This window comes from Camelus dromedarius, chromosome 1 (assembly GCF_036321535.1).
Source record: "Camelus dromedarius isolate mCamDro1 chromosome 1, mCamDro1.pat, whole genome shotgun sequence".
Classification (NCBI taxonomy): domain Eukaryota; kingdom Metazoa; phylum Chordata; class Mammalia; order Artiodactyla; family Camelidae; genus Camelus; species Camelus dromedarius.
Genome location: NC_087436.1, coordinates 13,933,168 through 13,958,640, shown reverse-complemented (window position 1 = coordinate 13,958,640; position 25,473 = coordinate 13,933,168). Strand labels below are relative to the sequence as shown.

General features: G+C 43.1%; 1 protein-coding gene and 1 non-coding gene across 10 annotated transcripts in view; one reads left to right on the top strand and one right to left on the bottom strand.

The window, feature by feature from the left end:
- The window catches only part of TRIM2 (tripartite motif containing 2), a 161,841-nt gene that overhangs the window by 85,504 nt on the left and 50,864 nt on the right, over positions 1-25,473 (top strand). For 4 of the 9 annotated variants that reach the window (XM_064489100.1, XM_064489333.1, XM_010992523.3 and 1 more), the window contains exon 2: positions 24,569-24,753. In XM_064489100.1, coding sequence (XP_064345170.1) covers positions 24,569-24,753 — 185 coding nt within the window. Of the gene's footprint in view, positions 1-14,234; positions 14,930-24,568; positions 24,754-25,473 lie in introns of those variants that run through there. The other 5 variants (XM_031464487.2, XM_031464483.2, XM_031464507.2 and 2 more) reach the window with 4 other exon arrangements.
- On the bottom strand, positions 6,061-6,133 carry TRNAF-AAA (transfer RNA phenylalanine (anticodon AAA)). Its single transcript has one exon. It is a non-coding gene; the product is annotated as a tRNA-Phe (tRNA).

Genomic DNA, 25,473 nt, shown 5'->3' with positions numbered 1-25,473 from the left:
GCCACGTGGCAGGGGAAAGATGAAAGAAGGTGCCAGGTTCTTTGACTTCAGGCTTGTGCTTCTGGATGGGCACGAATTGAGCACTGGATGCAGTTGGGTGCATCCTGGCCAAGGTTCCCTCCCAGATCCCAGCTCCGTACTTTTTCCTTTCTAGAGAAGCTTTGCTTTCTTTTCCACATTATTTAGCAGTAAAACAAAGAGGCAGTTCTGCAGGGAGCCAGTAGGTTGTCTGTGACTGAAATTATATATACACCTGTGACTGGGCTGTGTTTTTCCCAGAGAAGAGTCCCCACCAAGTTAGAGGCCACTGTTACAACATCTGACCTTGAGGGCTGCTCAACACTTCAGTCGGGCTGGATTATCAGACACTTTATCCAGTAATGACAGCAGGAGGTGGATAACACATAGTTTTGAAAAGATGTACAGGAATAGATTTCTTGGAATGGCTTTATAAGAAAGCCTTTGCATTTCCTCTGGTTCAAGGGAAACAAGTTTAATTATTCATTGCAGTGTATCTAGAATATGGCCTTTTTATAGCATTAGAGAAAGAATGTCTGGCCTGCGAGGAATTTGATATGAACTGGAAAATAAAAACCTTCCTAGATCGCAGTGGAAAGTAAAGCACAGTGTCCTATTCCCATCCACAGATGCCGAGGAAGTTAGGGAAAGAGGCGAGGAGAGGAGGAAATTCGGAATTACGTGGCATTTCTTGGGGGTATCTGAATGTTTTACAATGAAATTATTTGCAGTTTGATTTATCCAGGGCTGGGACTTGGCCTGTTTCTGGCAGGTCCCTCCTGCCCTCCCTCATTTTTCCCAGCCTTCTTCACACTCACCACACTTTCTGTCTTCTCTCATCCCCTGTGTGTAAAATTTAGGGGTGCTGTGACCCCCTGTGATGTTTCCTACAGCTGGGTTTCTCCATACACAGCTCTGAGAAGTGAACTACATGCATTGCAAATTCTTGCATCTGTGGAAGCAACTTGCCTTTGTCTGCAAGACACATGGTGACCATGCGTCTAAAGAACTGATTGTCTTTTCTTGTCTTATCTTGTGCGCAAGTAAATTGTCGGGGTTGTTTACTGACCTATCTTTGCTTGCGCACACTTAAGTTGTAGGTATTGTTTTTCTTTCTTTTTTTTAAACATTTTTTTATTGAGTAATAGTCATTTTACAATGTTGAGTCAAATTCCAGTGTAGAGCACAATTTTTCAGTTATACATGAACATACATATATTCATTGTCACATTTTTTTTCGCTGTGAGCTACCACAAGATCTTGTATATATTTCCCTGTGCTATACAGTATAATCTTGTTTATCTATTCTACATTTTAAAATCCCAGTCTGTAGCTTCCCACCTCCCGCCCCCTTGGCAACCACAAGTTTGTATTCTATGTCTATGAGTCTGTTTCTGTTTTGTATTTGTGTTTGTTTGTTTGTTTGTTTAGATTCCACATATGAGCGATCTCATATGATATTTTTCTTTCTCTTTCTGGCTTACTTTACTTAGAATGACATTCTCCAGTGACATCCATGTTGCTGCAAATGGAGTTATGTTGTCGGTTTTTGTGGCTGAATAGTATTCCATTGTATAAATATACCACTTCTTCTTTATCCAGTCATCTGTTGATGGACTTTTAGGCTGTTTCCATGTCTTGGCTATTGTAAATAGTACTGCTATGAACATTGGGATGCAGGTGTCATCCTGAAGTAGGGTTCCTTCTGGATATATGCCCAGGAGCGGGATTCCTGGGTCATATGGTAAGTCTATTCCTAGTCTTTTGAGGAATCTCCATACTGTTTTCCACAGTGGCTTTCCTTGCTTCCCTCTCCCACTCTTAATGATTTAGATGTCTTCTTTTACAATTTTGTCTTTATTCTTTTTGTAATTCATGGCAGTTATCTCCTTTCCAGTTATGAGTTTCTCATTTTTGTAGCATCTTTCTTCTTTTTATTTAGAGTAGACCTGTGAATATTTCTTTTAGCATGGGTTTAGTATTGCTAAACTCTTTTAGTTTTTGCTTGTCTATGAAGTTCTTTATCTCTCCTTCTATTCTAAAGGATAGCCTTGCTGGATAGAGTATCCTAGGCTGCATCTTTTCTTCATTCAGGACTTTGAATATATCTTGCCACTCCCTTCTGGCCTGTAGTGTTTGTGTAGAGAAATCAGCTGAGAGCCTTATGGGGGTTCCCTTGTAACTCACTCTTTGTTTTTGTCTTGCTGCCTTTAGGATCATTTCTTTATCCTTGACTCTTGCCATCTTGATTAGGATATGTCTTAGTGTGGGTCTGTTTGGGTTCTTCCTGTTTGGGACCCTCTGAGCCTCCTGTACTTGGATATCTGATTCCTTCTTTAGGTCTGGGAAGTTTTCAGTCATGATTTCTTCCAATACCTTTTCAATCCCCTTTGTTCTTTCTTCCCCTTCTGGAACCCCTATTATGCATAGATTGGCACGCTTTATATTATCCCATAGGTCCCTTATATTGTTTTCATTGTTTTTTATTTGTTTTTCTCTCAGCTGTTCTGATTGGGTGCTTTCTGTTGTCCTGTCTTCTAGGTCACTTATTCGTTCCTCTGCATTATCTAGGCTGCTTTGCACAGCCTTTAGGTCAGCTCTCATCTCAGCAAATGAGTTTACTAATTCTACTTGGTTCTTCTTCATAGCTTCTGTTTCATTTTTGACATATTTTATATCTCTAAACACTGTTTCTTTTAGTTCCTTCAGTACTTTGATTACTCCTTTTTTGAAATCTTGATCTAGTAAGCCATCAATGTCTATTTCCTTGATCGTGCTTTCAGGGGATTTCTCTTGATCTCTTAATTGGGAGTGGTTCCTCTGCTTCTTCATATTGCTCATATCTCTCAGTCACTGTGGCCAGTGGGCGGGCAGGTCACTCCCCTTCCCAATGCCACAGTCAGATGCTGCGCTCGGGCAAGGCAGGTGGGTGGATCGCAACCCCTTCCAGCACTGTGGTCAGGTGCTGCGTTCCTGCCAGGAAGGCAGATGGCCACCCGCCCTCTCCCAGCACTGGTCGCTCCGCTGCTCTGTGCAGTTGCCCGCTCTGCCTTGGGTGGGTGCTCCGCAGGTAGGCTCAGGTAAGACCGCGGAACTGCCCCGCCCCTGCTCTGTGCCAAATCTCAGCTCGTTTGTCTTGGCATCATGAGTTCTCTGAGGTGCCAGGGCAGAAAGATCCTATCTGCTTTGGGCTGTAAACAAGTCTCAGTCCTGCCTAGGAGGTTGCAGAGCCCCTGGGTGTGGATTCAGGTCTTGGCCCCGCCCCTGCCCGGCCGCTGCGCACAGAAGGAGATGGTGGCTGTGGCTTCGCGCTGCCTCTCTTCTCACGAGAAGCACCAGTAATGGCGCCACGGGTCTGAGAAGATAAAGGCTACAGTGCCCCTCCCCCCAGGGCACACCAGCAGTGTTGCTTTGCTTTTTTCACAATTTATGGGGGACCAAGGTTGTTCTGCTCCATAGCCCCTCCCAGCCACAGCGCGCAGCCCCCTGCAGTCCCCCGGGGCTTCCTCCGTGCAGCCGCCCCAGTCCTCCGCCTGGCTCCGGCCACCTGGCCCGGCCCCAGCTGCCGGCTCGCGTCTCAGGCTGGGTGTTGCAGGGACCCTCTGTGCCTATTTAACTCAGTTCTGTTGGCCAAGGGGTTCTCGGGGCAGATCTGAGTCTCGGAGGCTCCCCCTCCATCCCGCTGGCCTCTCTGTTGGAGAGGGGAGACCCAGTGAACAAGTGGTATTACTCCTTTGTGCTTCCTCCCTGCAGGACCGCTCCTGCACTGTTTGGTTTTTTCTTCTTTCTTTTTTCCTTTTCTCCTACCAGATTTTTAGCGTCTTTGTCTTTCGAAGAGGGCGATGTTCTGTCGGAGTTTGGCAAGTGCTCTGGTTGGCTGAGTGGGTCCATAGGTGTGAGTTTTGGTGTATTTGTGGGAGAGGGTGAGCTACGAGCATCCTTCTACTCCGCCATCTTGCTTCTCTCCAGTATTGTTTTTCTTTTATGAGATTTCTGCTGTTCTTGGGTCAGTCAGTACCCTTGTTAAAATAAGTCAGGCTTGAATTAGACACTGAGTTAGGGTCTGATGGACTCATGGACTGGATTTCCCTTTGAGGCCAAATCCATGAAAGGAAGTGCAACCATTTCCTTACACTTGATCGGAAGTGGGCAAACCATGGCCTGTGGGCCAAATCTGGCCGCTGCCTGTTTTAGTACAGCCAGGGAGTGAAGAATGGTTTTTATGTTTTTAAATGCTTGGGGGGAAAAAGTCAAAAGAAAAATCAATTTTTGTGCCTATGAAAGTTACATAAAATTTCACCTTCAGGGTTTATAAATGCACTTGTCCTGCAGCACAGCTCCACTGCTTCGTATACCATCCATGGTTGTTTTCACTATACACAAGGGCTGAGCGGTTGTAACAGGAATGTGTGGCCCATGAAGTCTAAGGCATTTACTGTTGGGACCTTTACAGAGAAAGCGTGCTGACCCCCAAGCCTTGAGTAATTAAAACCACCACCAAGGGGCGGGGGCAGGGGTGGGGTTTGGGTGTTGGTGGAAGGATATAGCTCAGTGGTAGAGTGTGTGCTTAGCATGCATGAAGTCCTGGGTTCAATCCCCAGTACCTAATTACACACCACCCCCAAAAAAGAAACAGAAAAAAAAAAAAAAAACCCACCACCACAGTTGATGTCTTTTGAGTCCTACTGCATGCCAGGCATGGCTCAGCATCCTTCAGGCATCAGCTTAGTTCATCCTTGTAACCACCCTACAAGGTGTAACTCTTCTATCGCCTTTTAACAGATGAGGAAAAGGAGAGTCAGGCAGGTGGTATAATTTCCCCAAATCAATCTGCCAGTCAGGGTCGGAGCTGGGATATGGACACACATCTGTCTGATTCCAGAGTCAGGAACACCATCCACCATGGAACAGCATTCCAGGTGGCTGGACTGACACCTCCGAGCATCCTTGCTGGCTGGGTCTGTGGTGGAGGGCACAGATAAAGACTGCTTATTTGATATCACACTTGTTTTCATTTTTATTAATGTAACTGATGTTTCACTGAGACTTTGTCTCTCATGAGAGCACACCAATTCCTTAAAGTTGGCGACTGACTGTGGACCCCAGCACAATGCCTAGTACATGGTAGAGCTAAATTAAAAGCTGTTTGAATGAAGGAAGTGGGTGGGGAGTCAGGAGAAGGCAGGAGAATAGGGGAAGAAGGGAGACAGGAAGAGGAAAGACATTATCAAGGAGGAGTCCGGCTTCCCCTGCACTGGCCCTCAGGACAGCGATGACTCCACCTGGAACCAAGGTGACTCACCCTGTCCTGGCCCAACCTGACCGGCCTGCACACCTCTTCTGCTGTAAGCCTAGCTCCTCCTATTTGCCTGCCCCTGCTCCCCTCACCCCGGGTGTCACTGTGGCTTCCTGGCACCCAGCCCAGACACATTGCCAGCCACTTCAGGAAAAGGCTGGGTGAGTGGGTGTTTGCTTTAGAGCACGTGCATTCAGAGGAGGACATGAAAGCGAGGCCTCCCATCCTCACATCCAGAGATGGTGAGCTCCATCAAAGGGAAAAACCTGGACTCTGCAAAGGTGCCAGAAGGAATCCTTTCTCTTCTTATCTTTCCAAGAAGGCTGCTGACTCCCCAGGCCAGAGCTGGCCCATGAGGACTCGTTCCCACTGGCCGATGACCAGCAGAAAGTACCAGGGCTCTTTCTTTCAGGTGCAGGTGGGCTTGGAGCAGAGACCCCCCTTCCTTTCCGGGACTGACCTGTGATTAGGAGTTGGTGTGAGGACTCACCAAGAGCAACAAAGTAGCACTGCAGTCTCTTTCTCAGCTGTGTCAAAGCCAGCCGGGAGATACCCTGCTAAGTGGGTGACAGGCCAGTGGAGGCGGTGTGCTGCCAGGACGATAAAAGTGAACAGATAGCGCATTTCTGATTTTGCATGATTCTGCCCACTCTTATTTAATGGTTTATTTTAGTTGGTATAAGAAAAGAATTAATAGGGAGTAGTATATTATTTTTTAAATAGTTACTTTATTTTTATTTTTGAAATGGAGGTACTGGGGATTGAACCCAGGACCTTGTGCATTTTAAGCACATGCTCTACCACTGAGCTGTAACCACCCAACCCACCGAGTAGTACATTATTAATCCATTCATTCATCAAAAAAAATGTTTATTGAAGCTGTAGGGGCTAGGTTCTAGGAATCCAAAAGGGAATCATTTTTCCCAAAGGAACTCAAATCTAGTAGTGGCAGGACTGCTAGTACCACTACCCTAGCAATACCTGACTAACTGCTTGCTGCATGTCAGGTACTGGGTGGGGTAGGTTCTCTTCATAGACTAATCTATTTCCTTCTCACAATAACCCATTATTATCCCCATTATACAGATGAGGAAACTGAGGCACAGAGAGGTTAAATTACCTACTCCAAGTCTTAAGTGGCAGAGCCAGAACTCAAATCCACCCTGGCACTAAGGCCCATACTCTCCACCACCGCCCCACACGGCTTCTGGTCACAGTTACTTGAGACTTGCGGTGCACTGAGCATGGTGCCAAGGCACTTACTCCTATAGCATTCAATCATCACCACAGCCTTATGAGGCGATGGTTTACAAATGAGATTACAGAGGCAATGAGCAGCCTGAATGTAGAGCAAATACAGATGTGTCTCCAGAGCCTGTGCCTTAATTACAACTTCTTGCTGAGATTCCTAATATGATTCTAATCCAGGTGACCAGTGTGGTGTGATGCCACATATGGTGCTTAAGAAAATGCTCTCTCCTGATTACAGGTACGGGGGAGGCAGCCTCCTCCGGGTGATGTCAAGTTCCGCCATCCTCAGATTATCTCCCCCGGCCAAGATGCCTGGACTCCGACTTTAGTACCACCCTCTGGGTTAAAAGAACCGAGCCCTAGAAGTCTTCAGGAAACTCAGGCATGTTAACGGGAGAAAGTCCCAGCCTGACTCTGTGGCACCTTGGTCACGTGAGCTCAGACAGGGAAACCTGCCGGGCCGGAAGGCGGGAGACCCGCAGTCCCAGGGGATGGAAAGGGCCGCAGGGGGCGCACCCACATCAGCCGAGGGGGCAGGTCTGGGCGATCCCCCAGCTCACAGCCTTTACTGCTGTCACTGCATAAAAAGGCCTGACTCTCCCTCTGCGCCCCTCCCCGTCCCTGGCGCTGCCATCGCCACCACTTAAATCAGTTATTTTATACAGTGGTCCTGTCTCCCGGTGAGAAATAAGGTCAGAAAAGAAAACTCCCCGGGTAGGGGGAAAAAGATTCAGAATGTGAGCAGAGCCGCGGACATCTCTGTGGAGGACGCTGCCTGGGGGACGAGTCTGTTGCCATGGAAACCACCGCCAGGCGGGCGGTGGGACCGGTGAATGCTCTCGGGGCTCCGGCTGGTCTGGGAAGCCAGGGCTGCGGGAGGTTGGCCCGTGTGTGTGATTGTTACCGTAGACTAGAGTTCTAGAAGCAGAATTATTTTGTCAACAGCATGAACTTTTTGAAGGTTGTCTCTGAACTGCATGTCGGTTAAAAAATAATCCATTTCGTGGGACAGAGAGGAAGGAGTGCGGGGAAGAGGAAGTCCGCGTCCAGTCAGGCATTATTAGCGGCGCACCCACATCGGCCACCTCCCGGCTCCCGGCGCCTGTCGGTCCCGGCTCTGCCCCGCCCAGCTCAGGTCTGGCCTCGGCCTCAGCCTTATCCTTGGCCTCGGCAGGGCCGTCACCGAGGGAAATTTGCTGCCTAGAATCCCTGACTCCAAATTCCAACCTGGCAGTCAGAACCACTGCACTGATTAATTAAACCCCGTGAGCCGCTGAGGCAAGCAGGAACTTGGCACCGCCGTGAATTTAATTGTCCAGATGAAAATTGTGACGGTGAAACTGCTTTAGAGAAAAAACAACACCTGGTACTGATGTGCTCATCCGTGTGGACATCAGTCTAACTGAGGATCCGGAGTTAGGGCTGGGAAGTTACCTTCCGGGTATACTCCGGACAGGCAGTCAGCTTAAAATTAGCCAGGCCAAACACTGGCAAAACAAAAGAGCTGTTTGCTTGCTTGCTTTTGATATTTTTGTCAGAGAGCAAGACAAAGAATAAGGCGAGGGTAGCATGCTGCTCCGGTGTGGTGTATGAGGGATCGCGGAACCTTGTGTTTTGCTTGGGTCTTCTCTGTAAAGGACATCTTCAGGCTGAGAAGGGGCTTCTGAAGCCTCATAAGAAAGAACTCAGACCTGGGCAGGCCAGCACACCTGCGGTCGTGGGTTCAAGCTGCCAGTCAGACTCCCAAGACACCAAGAGGCTTTAATTTAATAATATGGTTAGTAAGCACTGGCAAAGGATACAAAGCAAGAGATACAGCACGTGCATCTCACTGGGAGGCCCAGAAGCTTCTTTTCCCCCTCACCCACTTCGGGTATGTACGAAGGATGAAAGCCAAGGTGTGTGGGACTCACCTTGACACATACAAGTCATAGAGCCTTTTTCCCGCCAATCTTTTATGCCATCCTAATTATGTAAGCACCGGACAGCTCCTCTAATGCACATCATAAACAAGGCAGATGGAGCATTCTCCATTTTTCTCAACTTTGCTTTTGAGAGACCAGTGCTGTAGGAAGGCCAGGTCATTCTCAGGTGGGCCTGGGTCAGCCCAGGCCTCACGTTAGCCTTTTACCCACAGTAGATGTTATGGGTCAAATTATGTCCTTCAAAAAGAGGTGTGAAAGTCCCAAACCCCAGTACCTATGAATGTGACCTTATTTAGAAATAAGATCTTTGCAGATGTAGCTAGTTAAGATGAGCTTATATGCTATAGGGATGGGCCCTCATCCAATGACAGGTGTCCTTATGAGAAGGAAAAACAGAGACAGGGCAGGGAGTGGCTCGTGAAGACAGGTATGTTCAGGGAGAAGGTGGCCATGTAACAGCAGGGGTGGAGATTGGAGTGAGGTACCTACCAGCCAAGGAATGCTGGGGCTATAAGATAACGGAAGAGATAAGGAAGGATCGTCCCCTGGAATCATTGGAGGGAGCTTGACCCTGCCAATACGTTGATTTTTGTACTTCTAGCCCCCCAAAGCATGAGGGAATAAATCTTTTTTGTTATAATTCATCCCAGTCTATGGTACTTTGTTTTAGCACCCCTAGGGAACAAATACAGTAGGTAAAAATAGAAAATTCAGTTGCTCTCCATACATTTTAAGTCCTCTGGCTTCAACAAATGATATTCCAAGTTTTTGAAAGGATGCAGAGCACAGATAGCCACATCCTAGACCTGGATTTTTATGAGATCTTAGGGAAAAGGGGAATTTCTTAAAGACTGGAGATAGGCAAGTATACTTTTTATTTACAAAGCTCACAGCCACAAATTGTAGGCAAAGAAACTCTATCAAACATAATTTTATAGAGGAATATTAATGGGATGGTTTCCAAGCACCTAGAAAAGGAAGCATCCTGGGTTCCTTGAGAATAAATGATACCCGACCAATTGGAATTCCTTTTTTGATGGAGTTGTTAGACATAGATTGTAGTTATATGTTCCCTATGATCCAACATGACAAAAGTGCCAGGAAAGATAGGGTGAACACAGAGGTCATGATAAAAGGATAAGGCCGAGATCAGGGGAAGGGATGGGTCTCACTGTCTTCTGTGCTGGGCAGCCACACCTGGATTATGTCGTGGATATGGGGCAGCACCTTGTAGAAACACACAGGCATCTGGAGGGAATACCAGATGGGGAGTCAGAGTGCTCGATCTGGGTCACCTTTACTGCAAGACTCTGCCTGTCTGGGAAGGACTATCTTGACACATGACACCCAGTCAACATGCCTGTGACTTGGAAGCAGGCAACTCTGTCCCCAGGAGTGATTTTTGAGAGGTTCTACTGATGTCTTATTTATTTTTGTGTCATCAGTGCCTGGTACACCACCTGGCACATAATTATTTGTGAAATGTTTAATATTAAGTGGTAACCCCAAGGCCAGGCCAGTTCTGGTGTGAGTTCTCGGGCTGTAACTTTGTCAGCTGGTGCCCTGGTTAATCTGTTTTTATCCATATAACCCCACTAGGTTAAGGCCAACTTGGACCATCTCTCTTCTTAAGGACACTTGAAGGGCAGGTCATTTCTGTTTCATCACTGTTATTTTCAAACAGTTCTGTTTGGTCTAGGACCTCCCCAAAGCCACTGAAGAATGGCCCTTAACCCCCAATGTTGGGGAGGGGTTTCTCCCCAGGACCTCTGCCAGTGGAGGGGAAGGAACCTCTTGGGGTCCAACCCAAACCACTTACCCAAACTGATCACAATGGGTCTGGACTGGTGGGAAGAGGCTGGTTCTGAGGGGTCACGCCCGGCATGCTGACCAGTGAAATCCAGCATAACAATATCTCTTCTCCAATCACTCAGACCTGAATTGAAGTCTGGAAGTAACTGTTCCTTACCATCTTCTTTCAGAAGACCATTTAGGCACAATTTTCATAGAGGTCTTTGAAAGCAAAGAAAGGGAAAAAAACAAACCTAAATGACGCTTGCATTAGGCAGACTTTATAGGTTCCTGATTTCGGGCTGTCTCTTCCTAGTTGATTATATTCATCTCTCACTGAAATGAGATGAATTCTCATGTCACCTCCCTGATCAACTGGCTTTGTTCCACTGCAGAATTGTCTGGTAGCTGTCGCTGCTCTTGCCCATCCTTGAAGGGCATCGTGGCCCATTGAAAGGGGAACTCTGCCAGTCACAAAGCCTGAAGTCACCTCTACTGCATAGTGGCTGCTCCACTCTGGGCTGGTCCCATAACCTCAGTTTCCACTAAAATAATAATACCATCTGCTCTGTCTCTGGGTTTGCTTTGCTTTGTATTATGAAGGTGCTTTCTACATTCTAAACCACCAAGCAGATGTGAAGAATTGCCTTTCCCTAATGGTGTCTCATCCGGCTCTTCTCCAGTTCTGAGATGCGTGTTTACCCATACATCATGTTATGTCACTCATCCATTTGTAGAAGGCCTTCCATCATTCCTCATCTACTTATTATGTGACAGGCACTGCATAGGGACTGAGGAGTTCGAGGTAAAACATGGAGCTGTCAGTCCTTTTCAGCAAGAATTCTGGAAGCATATGGTGATGACACCCAATCCAGACAGGCGTGGGAGGGTCTGGGATTGGAGGCGTCGCAGAGAATCCTTCCTAGAGTGCCTGGTGTCTTTGCTGAGTTCTGGACGATCTGAAGGAGTTAATCAGGGGAAGGAGTCCGGAGAGGATGAGCATTCCTCTCAGGACAAATAGCATGTGAGCCTAGAGAACAGTGTTTCTCAAAGTGGGTGCTCTTGGCAATATGTGGGGACACGTATTTGCATGAGACTCTCCCATGCATTGGAGGAAGGCTGGCTGGCATCCCTCCCTCCAGGCACTAAGTGTCTCTGCCCACAGCCTGCAAACACACCATCAATGTGACAGCCAGAAATGCCCCTTCTCATTTCCAAATGCATACCCTCCCACTCCATCAAGGGGGTTCGTGCCCTTCCCTGGTTGAGAACCAATGCTCAAAAATGCATGGGGACATGACTGAGGAACCAAAGTGTGAATGGGGAGAACAGAAAGTGGGAAAAAAATGAAGAAGGCAGAGGCCAGATCATAAATGGCCTTATATGATGTCCTAAGGAGTTTATTTTCTAGGAGAAATGCCTGTGATTGGGGATAGATCGGCCGTATATAAAGGGCTTGGAGTGAACCTGGCACATAATACATGGTCAGTAATTTCAGATTTCCCTCTCTCCCAGGATCCTGCCAAACCCACTTTAGTTAGCACATATCCAGTTCTTATGCACATGTCCTTTCTGTATACTTCCCCAGCGTGCATCGTAGTCAAACTGGGTGATGACAGTTAATCCCTCATGTTTATTCTCTGGAAGGGAAACACAGTTAATCCCTCATGTTTATTTTCTGGAAGGGAGGGACAGGACAGCTCCTAGAAGTCAGCTCCAAGATTGTACGGGGAACCAGCCCCAGGGATCTTGGGCTCTTTGCTCTTGTGGCCCCAGTCTGGCTTCATGAGGTTTCAATACAAGCAAACTCCAACTCAGAAAGAAACTGAGCCATTCTATACCAACAGCCACTACCACCAGTCAAGGCACTTACCACTTCTAGTTGCAATTGCCCGCTTACTAATCCCTCTCCCACGCTCGACTGTGATCTTCCTGAGGGCTGAGAAACCATTAGATTCTTCTCTGTGTCCTCAGTGCCTGCACCGTGCCTGGCTCACGCTAGACATTCAGTACGTGTCCATTGGAATGAGTGACTGAGTGAGTAGGTGAACATTCTCCGACTCCAAGCCCGGCAACAAGACTAAGGATCCCTCCCACTTCTCTGCCATCTTCGTAAGAAAAGAGACTCGCTCCAGTTGTATGCCCCAGTTTGAGTTGAGTTGGGGACCAGAAGGAGAGAGATCAGGAGAGAGACGTGCTGGGGAGTGACCAGCTTTCGATGAATTTGGCAATGGGATGGGCTCAGAAACACAAGTGAGAAGAAGTGACTCCTGTCATAGCAAGTCAGTCACCTTTGCGCTGGCCTGTCTTAGGAAGAGGACATTGTAAAGTCGAGTGGGATTTGCCTGACTGTGTTTCTAATTAAATTGTAAATTTCTAAAACAGCGCATGTCCACACAAACAGCATGTACATGAATGTTTATAGCGGCATTATTCAGAATAGCCCAAAAGTGGAAACAACCCAAATGTTCATCAATTGACAGACGGATAAACACAATGTGTTATATCTATACAATGGAATATTTTTCAACCATATAACAGAATGAAGTACTGACACATGCTACAACAGGGATGAACCTTGACAATGTTACACTAAGTGAAATAAGCTAGACACCTGAGATGACGTATTATATGATTCCTTTCACGTAACAGCCCAGAATAGGAAGTCTACAAAGACAGAAAGTAGATTAGTGCTTACTTAGGACTGTGGGGGATAGGAAAGTAGGGGGGATACCTAAAGAATACAGCTTTTTGAGGTGATGACAATGTTCTGAAATGGACTGTGGTGATGGTTGCCCACATCTGTGAATATACTAAAAGCTATTAAACTGTACACTTTAAATGGGTGAATTGTATGGTATGTGAATTCTCTCTCAATAAAGCTGTTAAAAAACAAAGCAAAGCTTCTAAAGCAGAGTGTTAACCTGGGCTTTGGAGAACTGTGTACCACCTGGAATAGCATGTCAGAACTGGCATGTCTGCATTTCCTGGGTCTGTCAATTTCACTTGATTCTCTCGGACCTCCCTCCCCTCGGCAGAGCTGAGTGCTCCTTCACAGGGCTCACTGCAATGACTGTGCAGTAAGAATGTGATTAATATTAATGTAATCAAATATGCAAATTCAGTTTTATTATTTAAATAAAAATGATTAGTGTCTACTTTTTTAAAGGAGTCTTTTTTTTTTTTTTTACTTTTAAAAAAAATTTTTGGTAGTGGGGAGGTAATTAGGTGTATTTATTCATTTATTTAATGGAGGTACTGTGGATTGAACCCCAGGACCTTGTGCATGTTAGGCACACACTCTACCACTGAGCTATACCCTCCCCCCCCATGTCTACTTTTAAACTAGTAACTAGCCAAGGAATAGAATGCAATACGGTTCCCTGCCTCCACTGTAGAAAAGGGGATTATTGTGAATTCTATTCTGATATGTAAGATTTTTTTGTTCTAAGGTATTTTTTGTAATGTGAAGATCTAATTGTTTTTATATGGCTGCTTGCTGATCATTTTTATCATACTAAAACCTTTTTAAAATCAGTTGAATGACTTGATAAGAAATCAAATTATGTAAATATATAAAGTTCGACAAGTTTCTCAACCTTTAACTGAAAACTTTTGCATCATCAGAAAAGCGAAAGGTTCTGTTCATTCCCTGAATCAAATAAACGTTGACTTATAAGCGTTTTCTCTGAATGACTAGAACCACAAAAAGCAGGGAAATGTCATTTGCATTATTTGACTTTGAGGACCTATATTTTATAGGCCCTTTCTGGGTAAATACCAAGAAGGGAAAAAAGGTAGCAGAGGCTTGTTGAACCGGGCTGTTTTGCATTTTTTTAAGTTTGCATTTGTGTTTCAAGCTTGGACAGTCTAAGGAAATAGATCATCGCTCTTTTGGGGGAGGGTAATTAGGCTTATTTATGTATTTATTTTTAATAGAGGTAGTGGGGATTGAACCCAGGAACTCAGAACTGGTTCATGCTAAGCATGCACTCTACCACTCTTCCCTCTCATCATCACTTTTTTTTTTTCCTAACTAAAGGAAGTGCGTGTGCGCTCTCATTCTCCCCCAGAACGCTCCTCTAAATTTGAACTTTTCAGACTGAGGTCCCGTATGCCTAATTTTCTTTCCGGAGTCTTTTCTCACTGCATCATCTTTTAGATGATCAGCACGCCCTCTTTCCGATTTGTAGCTCCTCGCGGGTCCAGGCTGCGTTGCGCGGGGAGGTGGGCTCCGGTTGCCTCTCCCTCCAGTTAACCGTGCAGTCCCCTCCTGGTGGTGGACCTCGCGGCCCAGCACGAGAGCGTGGAAACAGCTGACTGCTGACTCAGAGGGGAGAGCAAGCCACCCACGAATCTCATTGCAGCTCGCTGCTGCATCCCTATCCCATAATCCCTTGCTTGGTTTGCTGCAGTCTTTTCAACAGACGCTGAATGAGAAAAAGATGTCCTGTGAGATAAAGATTGATTGCTTTGAATACCGAATGGGGTCTCCCACTTGTTAATGACCCAGAAACATTCCTGCCGACTTTTCTGAGCCTTCTCTTATTTCCTCCGTTTTTCTCTTCTTCTGTTCTGTTCATGAGCTGGCACATCACTCCATAGAGCAGAAGATATGCTGGGCTTCTGATGATGGCTGCTCTGCATGGTAGGGAATTTTAACCAGTCTCTTTGCATGGTGCTTCCAAACTTGAGATGTTAACAGAAATGCGCATTGTTCTTTGGGGTTGCCGCGGGGCTGCAGCGCCAGGCTGGGGAGGATTTAATTCTTCGCCTCGTTAATTAGTCTGTCTGCAGAAATGGGTAGGTCTTAAATGTTCGAATTGCTTCGTCTTATGCCAGGTGAATAACTAATTTCTCCTGCTCTTTTCTGCCCCCGAACCCCCAACTCGTCTCTCTCTTGGTGATGCTGTATGCTCTAACTATAAGATATAGGGAGACCCATTCTTTGCTTAAACAAAGGCATCAAATTAACTAGACTGGGAAGAAAGTCATGCAAGATTTTTCTCATCCAGTTTCTAATGTGATCTGATGAGATTTTGATTTTTACTAGTCTTTATTTTAATATGTATCTCGGTCTATTTTAAATATAAGATTTTTCCCCCCTGCGTCTCCCTTTTGGGTACGAAGATGGGGATGAAATTTTGCAGGACTCCTCCCTTGGTACCCCAGGGTGGAGAATGTGCGATTCGACCCTTCCCCCACCGTGCCCTCTGTTCGAGAACCCTGGGGTGGAGTGCCACGGTTCCCAGTTACCATTGGAAACCCATTCATTCATAATGCATGACTCGACCCTCAGAATTCTGAATGCCATTGATGATCAGAAAATATGCAGGAGATCATTTGGGGTTTTTTATTTCCGGCATTTTCTCCCTCTGCCTTTGAAGTAGGCTCAAATCTGGGTGGAGTTCAGTGGCAGCATTACACAGAAGGGGGAGAAAAAATACCCAACTTGGGTTGGACCTTAGGTTTGCTTCCTGAAACAGTGGGTATCATTTTTGTGTCGGAGAGCTTTTTCTACAATGATGCCCCACCCTGTCATTATTCCTTATGAAGGGTGGGGGCGGATAGGAGACAAGTAGGAAGGCTATTTAAGCTAAAAATTGAATGTTAATTAGTGGCTTTCTGAACCAAAAGGTAAAATGATATTTCTGTCTTAAGGAAAGATGCTTTCAGTGTCAGAGCTTTAAGGAACACTTCTAGATTCAGAATGAGGCATTTAAAAAATTATTAGTTCGGTTATTTGGCTTAGACCATTTTACAATAGTTTTATTCCTCTTGAGTCAATTATTAGAGGTTTTTTTGTTCTCAGTCTTGTTTTACTTTGAATATGGAAGGAGAGCCGTTTGTTTGCCCAGATTCTTAAGTCGATTTCTCAAGTATCAGGATTCATTTCTGCCTACTGTGAACCTCTTTTCTAGTGCCTTTCACTATTTTCAGGGAGATGCTTTACCAGCTCTGTTCCCTGACCCACTGTGGCGTTAAATAATGCACGCCCCTCCCGAGCAAGCACACAATGAGAAGTTTCCTGTGTGCTGTGGAACAAGAAAGCAGCTTTCTGCTGCAGGGATGTGAATGGTGGCCTTTCCCCAACCTCTACGTATTTCTTTGCAGTTTTCTCCTAGAAAGACACAAGGGATTGGAATTGGAAAGGTTAAAACATGGCTGATTGTGAAAATGTTCTCTAATAGAATGTGCTGTTTCAAGAAATAGGGATGCAGCATAAAACGGACAACGAAGTCTATATACGTTTTTACCACGGTTAATATTATAACCCTGTGATGACTTAATTTTTTTTTATTTACATGGTAACAAGAGCTTAGTGGATTTTGTTGCTTGTGAAATACAGTAAAAAATATTCACTCTTTGTCTTACTGAAAAATAAAAAAGTCCTTCACTTGGATATCTTTAGACATTAATTTCTCCAAACTTATGACTTTTTTTAATCTGTCCTGATTAAGTAGGAAAAAAATCCTAAATATGTAACAATTCTAAAAAATTTAACTAAGCTTAGTTTTTAAGACTCCTTTGTGCCTTTTTTCATTATTTCTCTGATAAAATGAAGACTTTAACCAAACAATTGTATGTATTGTTGAGATGTATAGGAGAGAAATACTTTTAAACTTACCAAAAAAATTGCTACCAAATTATTTACTACCAATTTTTTTCTTTTAAAAAAATGTGACTGAATTACCTCCAACTGTGGCAAAATTCTAATTTGCACACACCTGTAATTGCTTTTTTTTTTGTTTTTTAATCTGATGCCATCTGGGCCCCTTTATTAATTATATAAGGATTTTAGTGTGAATATGCATTATAACGGGCTTGGCTATTAAAGTTCTTTGAATATAATGATTGTGCACATTGTTTGAATTTAACAGATCAGGTGTCCTTCTAGAATTTGGAGATTTAGATTAGACCAAATACTGAGGAAAAAGAAGGCCAGGATGTTCAAACAGCATCACGGAAGGAGACATTCAGGATGCTTTTTGCATGCTTGTCTGTCTGCCCTCTTCCACTTTTCCCTGTTCTATGTTCATATTCTCAGATAGCTTCTGTTCTTCCAGTAAATGCTTCTTCTTTTTTCATTTGTGTAGTTTTGTGGTTTTTTTTGCTGCTGCTTTTTTTTTTTTTTTTTTTTTTTTTGCAGGAGGAGGGAGGTAATCAGGTTTATTTATTTATTTATTTATTTATGTTTGACTTAGTTTGTTTATTCAAATTCAAATAATATAATCCAACCTCACAGTGTACATAGACTAGTTAAGTAGAAAGTGGTGTTTTTTTAAAACTTTTTTTATTGAGTTATAGTCATTTAACAATGTTGTGTCAAATTCCAGCATAGAGCACGATTTTTCAGTTATACATGAACATACATATATTCATTGTCGCATTTTTTTCCACTGTGAGCTACCACAAGATCATCTATATGTTTCCCTGTGCTATACAGCATAACCTTGTTTATCTATTCTACATATGCCTGTCAGTGTCTACAAATTTTGAACTCCCAGTCTGTCCCTTCCCAGCCCCCTCCCCCTTGGCAACCACAAGTTGGTATTCTATGTCTATGAGTCAGTTTCTGTTTTGTATTTATGTTCATTTTTATTTATTTATTTATTTTTAAATGGAGGTACTGGGGATTGAACCTAGGAACTCATGCATGCTAAGCAAAAACATGCTCTACCACTGAGTTATAACCCCCTGCCCCGCCCCTGCTTCTTATTATTCTCAAAAACTTGTTAATTTAAGTAAATATTTATTCGAATCAACAACAGATTTAAATAATATGCTGCTTATCCACCCGGGGTACGAAGGGGTTTACTCTGATGTAGGCCTGTGTCTTTTGCAGTTCTGAGGTAGAATGAATTTTTCCCTCTTCTCACTAACCTTACCCAACTCCCAGAGCTTAGGGCCCCGGCTGCCCTCTGCTTTTTCCTGGAATACGCAGCCTCTCTGTGTAGTCCCCAAGGAAAGAAAGAGAAGAGACTTGGCAAGGTGATGGAGGAGGAGAGAGGAGACCCTGCTCATCCTGACTGTCCTGGGGGATTGTGGGCTGAGTGCCAGTTAGCCTGACCACTTAACACTCCATCACACACACCCTTCTGGCACTTAGAAAACCCAAAGCAAAATTTAAGAACTGACTACCAAAGGTGAGGATTTTTATAAAGAAGGGAATGGCAAACAGTTATTCTACCAAGGAGAGAGGAAGGAGAAGCAGGCATAAATACCATTGACAAGCTGGAGGCTTGGCTTAAAAATCAGTTTCCAAATGGTAAAACCCAGCAATTTAGGGAAGTTGTCATACATTTGACCCTGGAAAGAAGGAGAAACCATGGAAAGCTTGGGCACATCCTTCCCTGGAGACAGAAGTTAAAGTAGATGGTCTCCTGGGGGCTGAGTTACAGCTCAGTGGTAGAACACATGCTCGGCACACACAAGGTCCTGGGTTCAATCCCCAGTACCTGCATTAAAATAAACAAATAAATAAAATAAACCTAATTACCCCCCTACAAAAACAACCCCCCCCCAAAAAAATTTTAAAAAACCTCCTGAGTCCCTCCCATCCCTTCTCCCTCTTCCCATTCACACCTTTTGTACAAAGACATTGCATCTGGCTTTTCTTTCTTTTGTTAAAAAGTATTTTATTTATTATTGTATTTATTGGGGAGGTAACTAGGTTTATTTATTTTTAGAGGAGGTACTGGGGATTGAACCCAGGGCTTCTTACATGCTAAGCATGCGCTCTACCTCTTGAGCTATACCCTCCCCCTACATGTGGCTTTTCTAATTTACAAAATGACCCATCTGGGATAGAGGCTTGATTTAACTAGAAATAGGTCACCCTGTTTTTATTTCACTGCAGATTGCCCTCTTTTCTTTCCTTTAGTTGAGTCCTCAAGAACAATGCAAACTCCATGGCAGGTGAATAATATGCTCATAAATTTGAATAATTAAAAAGACCTTGTTTTGAAAATTCTATTTTAATCTGTGCCTTGAGCTCTAGGGACCACCTGCTTGGGCAGGTAAAAGCTAGCACATTGTGAGTTACAGATAATCCTATGGGTTCAAGATCTCCTTTCTATAAATGTACCAGAAGATTTTTCGCTTCTTGGGAAGCTAATTTTAGCATATCCGCACCATTGTTATTGGCCCCAGAACAATAAAAAAAAGTAACAATATTAATAAATAAATTCAGCTAAGTGGCAACCAAGAGAAGCCCTAACCAGGAAGGCCATAAAATTAAGTCATAGAAATGGAATCTAGTGCCTTTAGGATGATGTATAAACAAAGATGCTTACCCACAAATCACATGTGAAAACTTTATTTTCCGAAGGATTCTTGACCTGTTTCCCAACCATGTTTCCTTAGACGAGCCAGACAAGCTTTCACCAGCTCTCTCCCCTCCTCCAGAATCCTGCTTTCAGTCTGTCTTTTCTCTGCCAGCCTCCCTCCCTGCTCCTCTCCACTCTGGTATTAGCAGTTAAGGGTTTGGATAGTTTTCTGATCTAAATGATATCATGTGGGGCGGGAAGTGTGGTTTCAGCTTTAGAACTGTGGACGCAGGCATTTTCATTTCTTCTCTTCCTATTGAGTTCTTCTTTTCCATTTGGTTGTAATTACCACCAAGTTGTAGGAGATTCGAGAAAGTGGTGCCAGGCAAAATACCAGGGATGACATGGGGAAAGATATGCTGGGACAGGATTTTTCTGTGCCCGAGGATTGTGTGACGTGATTGCTACATTGTTCTTACCCACGCGAGCTGGGTTCAGTTGGCAAGTCCCCACTAATAAGGAATTTATGTGTTATTTCTGTGCGTCTTCAGTAGTTCTCAATTTCTTTTCCTGCATTTGTGAATATGTTGAAATATGTCACTAAATATTTACTGTCTGGCTCAGGGCTGATGTTGCTAAGCTTTAGACTCACACAGGAAGGCAGGTCATGTCTGATGTCGAGTGAAAATGGTCACATGACCGGTAATGCCCATGCTCTTTATCCTGTAATTTGCAAGTGCCGCTCTTCTCTGCTACTGGAACTGAGTCTATTCCCATGATATAGTTCATTTGTTCAGTCCATTCAAAAAAAAGAGTGTCTACTCTGTAGCGGGCACAGGTCTAGGGGCGGGACTGCTGCAGAGCAATCAGACAAAAGTCCCTGCCCTCGTGAATCTGACATCCTAGTGAGGTGGGGGAGCAGACAGTATGCAAAACAAACATGTTGCACCCGATATTGGAAAGAGACCAGTGCTGTGGGGAAAAATAGAGCAGGATCGGAGTAGCCAGTGCTAGGAGGTTGGGGGCAAGTTTCAGTTTTAAACAGAACAGTCAGATTGAGCAGGTGCAGTTAAGCACAGAGCTGGAGAGGGGAGTGAACCCCTCTGTAAGCAAGATTGTTGGTTTTCCACCGACGGGGAACCTGAGCTTCCCCACACAAGAGCTGTTACATTTCAGTGTAATAATGTCAATATTACACTAATGTTGGCTATTTATATAGTTTTAAAATGGCTCTTGCTGACTTCGCTTCTGCTTCCTTTCCTTTCTGTTGGACTTTTGTCAATGTGTCTGGTGCTAGTTCCTTCATCCCAAACCGTTTGGGCTCCTTCAGAGACAGACTCCAGCCCAGGCATGTTTTCACGTGTCTTTCCAGAAATTAGTTCTGTGGATCCCCAGTCGAGAGTAGTTCTGTATTCTGATCTCTATTAGCGTGGACTTACTTCTGCTGGTTATATGAGCGAGAAGGCTCTTTGACACTTCAGAAACCAAGATGGGAAAAGGAGAACATTTGAGAATCTAGATAAGTATTGACTACTTTTCTAATCAAGCAGACCAGAAACTTCTGGTTGTGCCCAAGCGCTCTGATGAAAGGCTGTTGTATATTTTGTGTATACTCCTGGCAGCTTATTCAGATGGATGGAAAGCTTCCCTGGTGCTTATTAGCACATTCTGTGACTCCAGTCTTCTAAGCACATTATCCCTTCAGGAGTCATCAAATTTCTTTCTATTGTGTGTATCCAGTTATATTCAGGGAAAGATCATTATCTTGGCAGAGTCTTGGGTTGGGGATCTTTGGGGGTTGGAATCCTTTTGTGTTGATTCTGGGGGTCCTGAAAATCCAGATGTCTTCAACAGATCTCTTATGACCGATTGTAATATTGTCAAGATTTTAAATTAGTGTTAATGAGTTAACTTAATTTACCATATAAATTATCAGTACTAACAAAGACTTACTTTCACCCACTACAATAATTATCTTAAAATTAGAATGAAACTTAGAGTGAAATATTTTTATTTCTGTTTTGGAGAATAAAAATGTCAGCTTAGGAAATTTTGTTTAGTCAATGTCTATAATTTGATTAAAACAAATGTTTTTTTCCTTGCCAAAAATCCAAAATTTTAAGGTTAAAAAAAAGACTAAAATCCAATATGATATTTTCTCTCTGTTTGTTCAGTGCTCAGCATGACTGATTCTTTCAAAGGGTAATATGAACATTTCAAAACTTATTCAAAATAAAATTTCATTTTAACTGAAAAGTTCAATATGATTTTTTTTTAAATATGACACGCTTCACAAATTTGTGAAGCCAATCTTTTTTTTTTTTAATTAATTGAAGTACAGTCAGTTACAGTGTGTCAATTTCTGGCATACAGTATTATGTCTCAGTCATGCATATATGTACATATATTCATTTTCATATTCTTTTTCATTAAAGGTTATTACGAGATATTGAATATGGTTCCCTGTGCTATACAGAAGAAATTCGGTTTTTATCTATGTTTATATATAGCAGTTAACATTTGCAAAACTCAAACTCTCAATTTATCTCTTCCCCCAAGTCACTCTTCTGTATCATTCCAATGTTAGTGCTGCTGAAGTGAGCCCTCTATAATTTATAAGAATTTTCAAGTCACACACACACACACCAGTTGTATTAAATTTGCTTAAGATTAGGTCTCATCAACTTATCAGATAAAGCAGAAAACTTGAAATCTGAGCTTTCTGAGTCACCGATTTTACCAGATGACCTTGAGCTAGTCATTTAAACCCTCAGCTTTGGTTTCCTTATCTTCAAGCCAGACAAATCCATTCCTTCTCTACTCTGATGTCATAGGGATGTGATTAAAGAAAGCAGAAGACTGTGCCAACATTTGATTTCCTGGGAGAAGAGTTCCATTTAATCCCATCAATGGATATCATTCTCTACAATAGTTCTGTAGAGAGACAGTCTACGAAAGCCTAGCAGATAATGCCGGCTAATTAGATATGTCCCATCTACACTGCTTAACTAACGCAGCGAGTCCTGTTTGAACGTGACCCTCTGGTACAGCAGGTGCTTTCTCTAGCTCAATCTGTTGATCAGTCATGCTCTTCAGAGACCTGACCTAGAAGGTACAGAACTGGAAAATAGGCGCATCATGTTTGTAACTCTCCTCAAATATGTCTAAATAGCATAATTGTCTTGATAAAAGTTGACATACTTTTTGAAAGTTGGTGATTTGATAGGGAGAAAGAAGAACCATCATTTATATTTGGAAAAGAGGGTTTCCTTTAGAAAGCATAGAATTGTCAATTCTGTAAACACAGGTCCCAGGCCAAGTTAAAATGTATAAAAACCCGGCTTCCATACATAGTACAGCCTTCTTAAAACACAAGGTCAAGGGAGGTGCGGCAGCTGAAAAGGTCATAGTTTTACATTCTGGCAAATTTCGTAACTGAGCCTCGGTTTTTAAAAATCTGTAGAATGGGAATAATACTCCTTCCTGACTAGGATCATATTGAACATTAACTACATTTCTTTTTTTGTTTTTTTTTTTTGGAAACAGTGTTTCTGTTGGGAATTGGGGGAGGCTGTGGACACCTTAGAAATATTAAGAAAATTCAGAAGTGAATTTTAGCTCAGCCTTGGTGGGCTTTGGGATAGAAGCCAGAAATTCTTTAAGGTGGTAAACGGGGCTGTGTTATATGTGGTGACGCTTCCCTCCCTTATTCTTTCATAGGCCCTTCGTTTTCTCTTTGTTATCCTCTTCCAAGTCTCCTTTTCTGGCCTGATCTCTCACATTTTGAAACCTCCTCTGAATTAATTCACTTCACCAGACCCTCAGATACCAGTAGAGATTTCTTAAAATAATAAAGACCACCTCTAGACTTTGTCCCTGATCCATGGCAAATATATTTTAGTATGAAGTCTATAGATCTTTAGCTCTGAAGAAAATATTCTGAACCACATACAAAGGTTTTCATTTAAAATTTTAACTATTCCATTCCTGCATATGAACAGTATGTAGGGGAGGGAAAACTTCTCTGATCTTAAGTTCTGTCACCGAAGGCTGTGAATTAAAGTGACAAAAGACATATATCAGAAGAAAAGGTGTACACATTTTATTGATATTTCATTTTTCCAAAAGAAAAAAATACATATTATATTTTATTGAATGTTATTGAGTTAATATTTTAAAATATTTATTTTCATTTTTTTTTCTTGTGTGTTTTTGTTTGTTTGTTTGTTTTACTTTGTTTTTGTTTTTGGCGGGGGGAGGTAATTAGGTTTACTTATTTATTTTAAGGGAGGTACTGGGGATTGAACCCAGGACCTCATGTAGGACCTAAGCATGCGCTCTACCACTTGAGCTATATATCTCCCCTGCCTCATTATTTATTTTTTAATGGAGGTACTGGGGGAAAACTTCCTTTACAAATAGGAAATGTGTGCCCTACTTTTAGGCAGATAGGAGAGGGCAGAGAGCTTTTCCTCATCTGTGGTTTCTCAACTGCCTTCAGCTCAAAATAATCCTTATGTCAAAGTGGCTTATTTTGAGCCCCTTCAAGTATAATACTTGGGAAAACATTTTCTCCTAATAAGACCATTCTATGTGAGGTAGACTATAATGGTCTATATATTATATTATATATAATCTAGGCTGTAGTATTTTAATAAGACTATAAACATAGATTCAAACACAGTCCCGGCTGAAGCCATGAACAGGTACAGCTGTGTAAGTATTCCTCCATTCAGCTGCCCCTGCTTTGAAAGCCAGCAAGCTCCCTCTTTGTACAACATACTTTCTTCTAATTTGTCCTATTTGCGTGGTGAACTTGTGATTATTTTATTGATTTACAAGACAGGCCTCTCACTGTACACCGTCTGTAGTGAGGAGGGTTGATTATGGTCATTCTGAGGTCACTGACATGGAATTCTGCCTGTATTCATAATACAGTGTATAATGAATGAGCCTATGATTGATTTGCATTTATAGATTATCATATGTTTTTCCATCTTGGTTTTTCTGTCTGACAGCAGCAGCGTGCAGGGTCAAAGACAGCCGGCCCCCCATGTCAGTGGTCTAGGATGGCCAGTGAAGCCACCAACATCCCAAGTCCTGTGGTACGGCAGATTGACAAGCAGTTTCTGATTTGCAGTATATGCCTGGAGAGGTACAAGAATCCCAAGGTTCTCCCCTGTCTGCACACTTTCTGCGAGAGGTAAGCCTCCTTTGTGCTGGGGGAGGGAGTTTCGCAGACTGACCTCCTGCAACCTGCCAAAAGGTTCTTTCCAGAATTCTCCAGTTACCTATGGGAGGCAGTAAATCTTTTGTGCTTCTGATAGATATCTAGAAACATAACCACGAGTTGCCAATAATTTAGTTTATTTCAAACAACTCTAAGTAGGAGGAAGTAATCCAGTAGCCACTGATTTATTTCCACGGGAGATGGAGCATTAAGTATTTTAAGATTGAAAAAATTTTAGCACAGGGAACTATATTCAATGTCTTGTGATAACCTCTAATGGGAAATAATCTGATAAAGAATAGACTTATGTACATAAATATAAATGAATCATTTTGCTGTATGCCTGAAACATTCAATTAAAAAAATGAAAAAAAAATTTTATTTCCCTTTGTTCCTTGTGAAACAGTTTTTGCCCACCACACATCTCTCAGAGAGGATCTTTGGTGAGGCCAATTAAAAGTCTACCACTTTCTCCCACATAACGAATCAGGTAAAATACCTGCATATATGAGGAGTTAGTTGAAGAGAGATCTTTCTTCCAAAGATGCTTCAGAAGACACATACTGATGGCACATGTTATGATGTTGCAGATGAAGGAAAAAAACTGTATATATATATGAAATAATTATAAATTACCTGAATATACAGTTTGCTACATATGAAAACACACTTCTTTTTTAATCTTTCTTAAAT